Raw genomic sequence first — 9,615 nt, 5'->3', positions numbered from 1 at the left:
CATGTATGTGTTTCATGGTCACAGTGCACCATAATTTTGGTATACCACAAAACCCACCTATGTGGCGTGGTATGGTTGAAGTGTTCATATGTATGAAAACATTCACGGGCCTAACTGCAAAGTCCATAATACAGTGCAACTGTAATTTAACATACACATCCAGGGCCTTGGTAATAATGAAACCTGGGGTTGGCCAGGATGCAGTGTGTTTCCATTTCTTATGGCTGTCACCACCTCTTAATTTCCCCCCAGACATGACTGCTACTTACATCCAACATCTAACTAACAAATAACGCCTTCCTGTTCCCCACTAGGCAAGCTGGCCTGTGTTCCTCATGTCAGATAAAGCATGGAGCCAGAATGAGCAATCAATCAGGCATGCAGGGAGCAGATCCTTGGGCTACTAAAGTATGCAGTCAAACCCAGGTTCCAATTTTGAAGCTTTATTGAGATTAAGGATCAGGGATGATGGAGAAGAGGTAGAATCAGAGGAATAAAAGTTTATTCTCTAAATGGCCATACAATTCTAAAGAGAAATTCCAGAACTTTTTTGCTTGAAACAAGGGCTCTGAGAAACAAAATGAGGTGGGGCGGGGATTTCCAGTCTGCTCCTGGTATAGAGAAACCATGAGGGTGGGGTTGGGGAGTCTGTGGCCCTCCAGATGTTGTTAGACCCTAATTCCTATCAGCCTCAGCTAGTATGGCCAGTGATCAAGGATGATGGGAGTTGTAGTCCAGTAACATTTGGAGGGTCAGAGGTTGGCCATCCCTATACTGGAGCAGTTTTCCTCAACCTGATGCCTTCCTGATGTCGTTAAACTACAGAACCCATCACCGCTGACTTAGGGATGGAGAAATACGTCAGTGTCAGTTTCTCTCTGTGTCTTGTTTATCTAATTTATCCAAAGTTCACTCCTCCATATTTCCGCATCAATTGGTGATTTTTTTTTTAAAAAAAGGACTCACGAAAGATCATTAGCATTTTAGTGCAAATTTCTCCCATACACATTTTTTTGTATACAATTTGGCCTAACATGAACATTTTTGACAAGCAGCTTTCCCTAATATAAGACATAGCTGCATGTTCTCTTCACTAGTACGCACTTTACACTAGTACGTGCATTTTTATACCCACTACTCAGCTGAGCCACGGCATTTCCAAAATGTGGAGACAGGCGGATTTCAAAGGATGCCTGGCTTTCGTTCTGCATCTTGTTTTGGGAAGTGAAAATTAGATAAGTTTGCTTTTAAATGAGAACGGAATCAAATTTCTCCCCCCAGCCCTATCCTTGACCGTTTGGGCCATGGTGGCTTGGAATTATGGGAGTTGGAATCCAACAACATCTAGAGAGCATAGAGTTGAGGAAGGCTGCATGAGGAGGGTGTTTCGCTCCCATTGGCTTGTGGTGCAACAGCTATTCTGAAAAGGAGAGTTAGGTCACTGGGCCACAGGCAGGAGGGTCTTAAGGAAAAAGTGAGGTGAGAAAGAGAGGCACTGTTTTCTCAGCTCTCCCATATGGGAAGTCGCCTTTTGTGTTTCCATTTTTGATGAAGAGCTCATCCAAGCTTGGCCATGGAGTCCCATCTCCATCCCTGCACAATCTAAGGTCATCGCTGTCGACTAATCAGGCCTCAATGCCAGAAACATTCACCACTGTGCTTTTCCCCGACTTGGAGAGCATTTTCCTGTGGAAACAAATAATGGAAAGCTAAAGCATGGGTGAGCATAGATAAAAATGCTTGTTTATCCATTTTTTTATTCCAATTTTTTTATCCTTTTTTATTCCAATCTTCAGCTGAAAAAAAGCTCCCGGAGCAACATACAGAGAAAAAAAATAAGACAAGTCAGGTTAACCTACCCTCTTTGAGGAAGCCAGTATGGCGTAGTGGTTAAGATTGTCAGCCTAGGTCCTGGGAGACACCAGGGTTCAAATCCCCCCTTGGCCATGAGGCTCATTGGGTGACCTTGAACCAGTCACCATATGTCAGCCTGGCCTACCTCACAGGGTGATTGTGATGATAAAACGGGGAGGAGAACCATGAGTGCCACCTTGGGCTCCTTCAATGAAAGGTGAAATATAAATGTGACAATAATTAAATTTCTATCGGGGGAGAGGCACAGTTGCCATTCAAAATTAGTTGTGTGGGTTTTTTTGTTTTTTAAAAAGTCTGACATAGATGAAAGTATACTTGTGCTAAAAAAGAAAGAAACATGTGATAAAGAACAGTGATCAATAATATAAATAGGGCAACAGTGTTATGGAACAACCAGTTATAGATCCAGCCAATCTTTTTCAGATATGTCCCAATTAGCCCTGAGTCCTTGGACTAACTGAACTACAGTGGTACCTCAGGTTAATTACTTAATTCGCTCCGGAGGTCCGTGCTTAACCTGAAACTGTTCTTAACCTGAAGCACCACTTTAGCTAATGGGGTCTCCCGCTGCTGCTGCGCCACCGGAGCACAATTTCTGTTCTCATCCTGAAGGAAAGTGCTTAACCTGAAGCACTATTTCTGGGTTAACAGAGTCTGTAACCTGAAGCGTATGTAACCCGAGGTACCACTGTACTAGATTCGAAGAATTTGTGATATACAACATAAGGTTGTGTTTGTAGAGAACAGGCTCTCGACAAAAGGAAAAGTGCTCAGCTAAAAGACTTTTTTCAGCCACTGACACACTAGTGGAATTATTTGGACACATTCCCCAAAGCAGATGGAGAAGGTTTTCTAAGCCAAGGACTCAGGACCAATTGGGACATATCTGAAAAAGTCTTAATGGTCAAAACACGTCTATAACTGATGGACCATGGAAATCACTACAAACTGCTATCACCACCATCCCAATCAGGCTGCTGTGGCTGCCAACTGAAACATGAGATGGGATCAGTAGATGAAAGACTGGTGGAGGAAGATCACCACTGGAGAAGGTTAAGAAGAGATTCCCATCATTGCTATGCCAATATTTGGTCCTCATTTCCTACCATGGCTATCCTTCTCTCCCCCATATGAACTCACCCATTGTTTTCTGTGCCTGTTCCGGATGAGTTTTTGCCCAGGATATTGTTCCTACAATACATCAGCAAGCCACGCTGGCGCTTGTAGTAGCAGAAGACATCCATCACCAGCAAAGCCACCAAGAGGATGATCAACACAATGAGCACAAGGATGCCAGTTCCCAAACCTTGAGTGTCTGGAAAGGGAGGAAGGACATCCATTTGCAAGAGCAGATGGGAAGGACATCAGAATGCAGGAATCCTTTCGCTAGCCTTGAACAGAGAATAACCCCCATTGTGAGCAAGGGCACCAGCTAGAGGGGGAAAGCTGAGGTGAAGGTAAGTCAGCCCAGACTCCTGGCATGTACTGTGGCTGTAAGAAAGACAGCCATTGAGAGCTACAGCAGGATTGTTGGCTGGGAGTGAGGCATATTGTGGTTCTCAAAGTTCTCTAGGACCTTTGATAGAGTGCAACTTCTCAAGCTGCAATTCCTTTGGACCTATATAAGATTTTATGACTGGCCCTTGATCTTTTGCTTTGTGCCACAAAATAATTGAGTTTATTTTGCCATTCTTTTTAGTGAAGGGGAGGGGACTGGAAGTACCTGAAACAGATATGAGAATCTAAATAATACAGACATTTTTATTACTGCAGTAACTGATCCAGCTTAGGTTAGTACGCTTCTATTTTATTTTATTTTATTTTAGATCCTGTTGCATGCTTTCAGAAACATTTGTATAGTTCCTTCATCCTATTTAAAGTCAAATATGAGAGCTATTGCTAGGTATTTAAAGCCACCAAGGGCTATGGCTAGGAGAGAGTTAAGAGAGAAGCCAATTGAGATCCCTTGTGTTCAGACTGACCAGAAGGATTGTTGATTTTGAAAAATTTATTCATAAATCTGCCACTTAATTAATTTGCTTACCACCAGAAAGTTCTTAATTTTTAGTTGAAATCTCATTTCTTGTCATTTGAATCCATTGACTCAGGTCCTACCTACCCACCCTCTGGAGCAGAAGAAAATAAGCTTGCTCCATGCTCCAGCCCTTCAGATATTTGAAGATGGCTGGCATACCACCTCTCAAAATAAATTAAAAAATTGTCCAGTAGCACCTTAGAGACCAACTAAGTTTGTTCTGGGTATAAGCTTTCGTGTGCATGCACACTTCTTCAGATACACTAAAACAGAAGTCACCAGATCCTTACATACAGTGGGAGGCTGGGGTGGGTCTTTTCTAAGAGGGGTAGTAGGAGATGGGTGATTGACTCAGTTGGAATGGTAAACCTGTTGATGACTGCAATTAGTCCTACAGGAAAAACCAAGGGATAGCATGCAGATGACCAAATATAGCTTTAGCATATGTAATGAGACAAGAATCCAATACCTCTATTCGGACCAGGTTTCTCCATAGTTTTCAGTTTAGTAATAAGTTGTAATTCAGCAACTTCTCTTTCAAGTCTATTTCTGTATATAAGGGTCTGGTGTCTTAATGAGGGTGAAAGAGGAGAGCGCAAAATATGGTCTGTAGCTCAACGTCAAAAAAACTAAGATCATGGCCACTGGTCCCATCACCTCCTGGCAAATAGAAGGGGAAGAAATGGAGGCAGTGAGAGATTTTTCTTTCTTGGGCTCCATGATCACTGCAGATGGTGACAGCAGTAACAAAATTAAAAGATGCCTGCTTCTTGGGAGAAAAGCAATGACAAACCTAGACAGCATCTTAAAAAGCAGAGACATCACCTTGCCGACAAAGGTCTGTATAGTTAAAGCTATCGTTTTCCTAGTAGTGGTGTATGGAAGTGAGAGCTGGACCATAAAGAAGGCTGATAGGTGCGGAATTGATGCTTTTGAATTATGGTCTGGAGGAGACTCTTGAGAGTCCCATGCACTGCAAGAAGATCAAACCTATCCATTCTTAAGGAAATCAGCTCTGAGTGCTCACTGGAAGGACAGATCCTGAAGCTGAGGCTCCAATACTTTGGCCACCTCATGAGAAGAGAAGACTCCCTGGAATCGACCCTGATGTTGGGAAAGATGGAGGGCACAAGGAGAAGGGGACGACAGAGGACGAAATGGTTGGACAGTGTTCTCGAAGATACCAACATGAGTTTGACCAAACTGCGGGAGGCAGTGGAAGACAGGAGTACCTGGCGTGCTCTGGTCCATGGGGTCATGAAGAGTCAGACACGACTAAACAACTAAACAACAACAACAAGGGTCTGGTGACTTCTGTTTCAGTGTATCTGAAGAAGTGTGCATACATATAAAAGTTTATACCCAGAACAAACTTAGTTGGTCTTTAAGCTGCTACTGGACAATTTTTTAATTTTTTTATTTATTTTGACTGCATCAGACCAACATGGCTATCTACCTGAATCTAATATCACCTCTCAGTCTTCTCTTCTCCAGGTTAGTGTCCACATTCTGACTTTGAGCCAATTGTTTGCAACTCACCTCCTTGAAGAGTAACCTTCTTCTTGCTGCTACCCTGATCATTGGCAGCTGTTATTAGTAGTTCTGAGAGATCCTCTTGTGATGCTGACGTGAACTAGAACCAAAATTAAAAAGGAGAATTTAAGATGCATCAAAATGTGAAGTGGAATAGTATTCTGCTATGGCAAGTGAAGGAACACTTATGAGGTTTTCTTTTTCCAAAACTTGCACCTGCCTTCTCGAACCTGGTGCCCTCCACATGCTGCTAGACTACAACTCCCAGCATTCCTGACCATGGGGTTATAATCTGAAACATCTGGAGGGCACCAGGTTGCAGAGAAGAGTGGCTTACACTGCAGGTGTCCTCAGCAACCATTGGTGGCTTCATATTGCTTGCTTAGTAGGGCTGAGCAGAAACAGTGATCCAGTCTAAAATTCATGAACTTAACCCAACAATTCAAGGAGGGGTGATTTCATGGAGTAGCCCCTCACCCAACTCTTGTGGGGTTGAGTTTACCCTTTCATTGTGAAGTGAACAACTGGTGGGTGGGTGGGTGTGGGGGAGAGAGAGAGAGAGAGAGATCTTTCATTAAATGTTCTTCAAATGCTCTGCAGCCTCCCTAGCTGCCAACACTTCCTTATCTGCAAATGCCTCAAGGGAAAAGTTAAGCTGCTAGAACCACCAAGGGCAATTTGTCCATCCGCCTTGCCCCACGTTCCCTGTCTGGGTCCTTATAAGGTGAAGGCACTGCTTAAGTATTCTTGCCTTCTCTTTGCATTTTTACAGGGAATGTTCTTTGCCTTTTGGATGTGTTTGGTTTTTAATACTTTTGAAATGTCTTGAATTGGTATGATCTGTAGTGTTTGTTTTTACATTATTGTATTTGCCTGTATAGGGACGCGGGTGGTGCTGTGGGTAACACCTCAGTGCCTAGGACTTGCCGATCGCATGGTCGGCGGTTCGAATCCCCACGGCGGGGTGCGCTCCCGTCGTTCGGTCCCAGCGCCTGCCAACCTAGCAGTACGAAAGCACCTCTGGGTGCAAGTAGATAAATAGGGACCGCTTACCAGCGGGAAGGTAAACGGCGTTCCGTGTGCTGCGCTGGCTCGTCAGATGCAGCGTGTCATGCTGGCCACGTGACCCGGAAGTGTCTGCGGACAGCGCTGGCTCCCAGCCTCTAGAGTGAGATGAGCGCACAACCCTAGAGTCTGGCAAGACTGGCCCGAACGGGCAGGGGTACCTTTACCTTTACCTTTATTTGCCTGTATGTTTTGTGAGCTGTCTTGGGGGCCTTCTTGCCTGAAAGGCAGTGTATGAAGACGCAGTTAGCATAATATATCAGCATAGGAAACTGAAAACGCTGGCTACCATGCACCTGCAATTGGTGGGCTCACTTATTTTGTTTTTGAATGAAGTTCTTCCTTTTACCATTCTTTAAAAAAAAAACTCCTTTCACTGATCTCCATAAAAATTTGCATTAAATTTTTCATTTGATTTTCATTTTTTTAAAAAACAGGCACAGTACACAGCCTTCCCAACTTCCAGAAAAGGCCATTTGAGGTCATCACTGAGTTTTCAAGAAGTGTTTTGTGGAATTTTGGGGTTCCTTTGAAGGGGGACCCCTGTAAGCTCACTCAGCCCAGCGTATGAAATGATCTAGCCACATCTCTGGGTGTCCTGATGTAAAAAAATAAATGTTGCTGTTTTTTAATGGTGTTGCTATGGTTGCACATTTTGGAAAAGAGAATTGAATGAAGATATTTATTTAAAAATCATTAATGGCAGACATGCTTTCCTGGCTTATATCTTATGAGTCAGTCCTTATAAGTGGATCCTGAGACAAATGTTTCACTGAGGAGTGCTCCTGTTCAGGATTCCATTCTAGTCAGTCATATCCCTTTCCAAGATGTTCCATTTGCTACCACCACCAGTTTTAGATCCCAACACACACAAACACACACACATATGAAACAATTGGTTGGTCTTCCATGGCCACTGAACATGTTCAGTCCTCATTAGGGATGGAGGAGAAATCCAGTTCAGTTTGAATGAATGAATGAATGAATGAATGAATGAATGAATGAATGAACTTTATTACGGTCACAGACCAGGATAAAAAAACCCCCACATATAAATAAAATAGCAGTTAAGATTTTTTTAAACTGATAAATGTTGGAGCAAATAAAGACAAAGGAACAAGCATAGGATAAAACATCTGAATAAAATACAAGATTAAACACGGATAATGGATGGATAAAAACTGATAATTAAAACAGATAAAAACTAAAAACAAATAAAAACATGCAGTTAAAACAACTGTAAGAGCGTAAGAACTAAAAGACTCACAGTTAAAACAACTATAAGAGGCTGCAGAGTAGAAGCCTCTGAAATAGAGGACACTCACAGCATTAGAAACTGGTGTGCAAATATGGTTAAAACAGACAATTAAAACAATGTACAACAAGAAATTTAGAAACAATGTGCAACAATAAACTATCCCAGGGAGTTGACTCAGAGTCACCCATGGAACCGAGTTTGGGGATTTTCATGCCGGACTATTTTGACACAAACTGAAGCATAGCTCTCCCTCAGAGCTGAAACTTCTGCTAATTTTGTGATGCAATCCTCCAAATGAAAAGCATACACTTCCATAATAGGGGGGGACATGCATAGATGTGCATATGTTTGCAGAAATGACCATGTTAAAAATATACTGTTGGCATCCATCTGTCTCAAGAGACAATGAAGTGTGCCTCGGGGGGGGGGAGTCAAACTGCTAGTTAGCAGCACCAAAGTGACCTCCCTAGGATGCAAGCCTGGACTGTGGGTGGATCTAGACACGGTGGGGGGGGACTATAATTAAGTCAGAAATTAGATCGTTATAACAAAAGAAAATCAATCTCTATGGAAAACGGGGTTTTAAAATTTCCTGCTCTCTTGCGCCATCTGTTGTTGCATGTCTATAGTGCAGTCAAATCGCTGTTTCTTTACTAATGTAGCTGAGTCCTGTGTGTATGCAGGTCCTGGGCCCCACTCTGGCCCCCTTGCTGATGTGGTCCAAAGGAAAGCAGAGCAATGCTTTTGGCACCAGCCAGGCTGCAGAAGTTGTTGGAAGGTACAAGATGCCATCAAACCATCTTAGGGAGTCCACTCCAGATTTGTGTAGGGTTTACTCCTTAGCCTTTCCTTCTCTCAAAGATGCCATACACAAAGCAGTGGAGGTTTAGGATCAGAGTTTTCCTTCTTCTGGGTGGGCTATCTTTCCAGGTTGAGGAGCCCCATCTGCCCCTCACTTCCCTCTACAGCACATGCAGAAATTGCCTGCTTAATTGTTGGACCCTCTATTGCTCTTGTCCGCTCAATCTGCCAGAGCCTGTCTTCACATGCAGAGGAAGCATCTTAACTCAGCAAGGATTTGTGACTCATTGGCTACCCGCACCTGGCTTAGTTGGCCAGTCAAAGCCTTTCCTGGGGTTTGGCAGCTGTTTCATGCCAACAACTTCTAGCAGCCACAAGTGAGAGCTGAGTGCAAGGTTCACCAAAGGTGAACAAACTACCCCAGAAGGAGCACAATGTGCCCCCCACCAGAGGAACTACCCCTCCCCTCACGCCCCATACTATGTTAGGCAAAATAGCACTCCAAAATTCATATATATTCTGACAACTGCTCCCTAAAATGCTGCTGAATTTTCATGAAGATTTAAAAAAAAAAAATGCAAACTGATAGGGGAAAGTGCAGAACTGAATTTAAGATTGGAGAAGTGGGGATGAGGAACTGAGAGAAACTGAAACTGACCAATTTGTCGGGAATGAGTTGGCTGTTGACCAATGCTCAGGGATGATGCAAGTTGTAATTCAAAACAGCCTTACCTCAAAGGAATACGTATGTCTGTCTTGGTCCTGTGCCACTTTCTTGATATCATCACCTTTGAAAACCTTCCCCTTCCAAGCAATGGAGACAGAGGGGGGAGGGTAAGCCAAGATGCTGAAGTTGTATTGGGCAGGTGTCCCAATCGGGGTGGCAAATGAGTCACCTGTGAGGAGCTCTATCCTTGGAGTGACTGGGAAAGCAAAGCAGATTGACATTTGTTACATAGGAAGCTAGCTTTTGCCATTATTTTACCTCTGGGTAAAACATAGTGACTGCCAAGTAATATATTTTCTGTATTTCTGATGTACTTTGCTT

General features: G+C 43.3%; 1 protein-coding gene across 2 annotated transcripts in view; it reads right to left on the bottom strand.

Annotated features, from left to right (window-relative positions):
* Positions 1–427: 427 nt before the first annotated feature.
* LOC310712335 (neural cell adhesion molecule 2-like) overlaps positions 428–9,615 on the bottom strand; it is a 17,964-nt gene continuing 8,776 nt past the window's right edge. Inside the window, exons 6-9 of one of the 2 annotated variants that reach the window (XR_014528855.1) lie at positions 9,300–9,490; positions 5,450–5,543; positions 2,595–3,190; positions 428–2,349 (exon numbers count right to left, since the gene is read on the bottom strand). Coding sequence is in view for 1 of the 2 variants with exons in the window: in XM_083515278.1 (XP_083371404.1) it covers positions 1,626–1,686; positions 3,016–3,190; positions 5,450–5,543; positions 9,300–9,490 (521 nt within the window). In the remaining variant the exon portion in view is untranslated. The remainder of the gene's footprint in view (positions 2,350–2,594; positions 3,191–5,449; positions 5,544–9,299; positions 9,491–9,615) is intronic. The other variant, XM_083515278.1, reaches the window with a different exon arrangement.

Source organism: Podarcis liolepis, assembly GCF_965112155.1.
Source record: "Podarcis liolepis genome assembly, chromosome: 7".
Taxonomy (NCBI): domain Eukaryota; kingdom Metazoa; phylum Chordata; class Lepidosauria; order Squamata; family Lacertidae; genus Podarcis; species Podarcis liolepis.
This window is presented reverse-complemented; position numbering and strand designations above follow the sequence as displayed.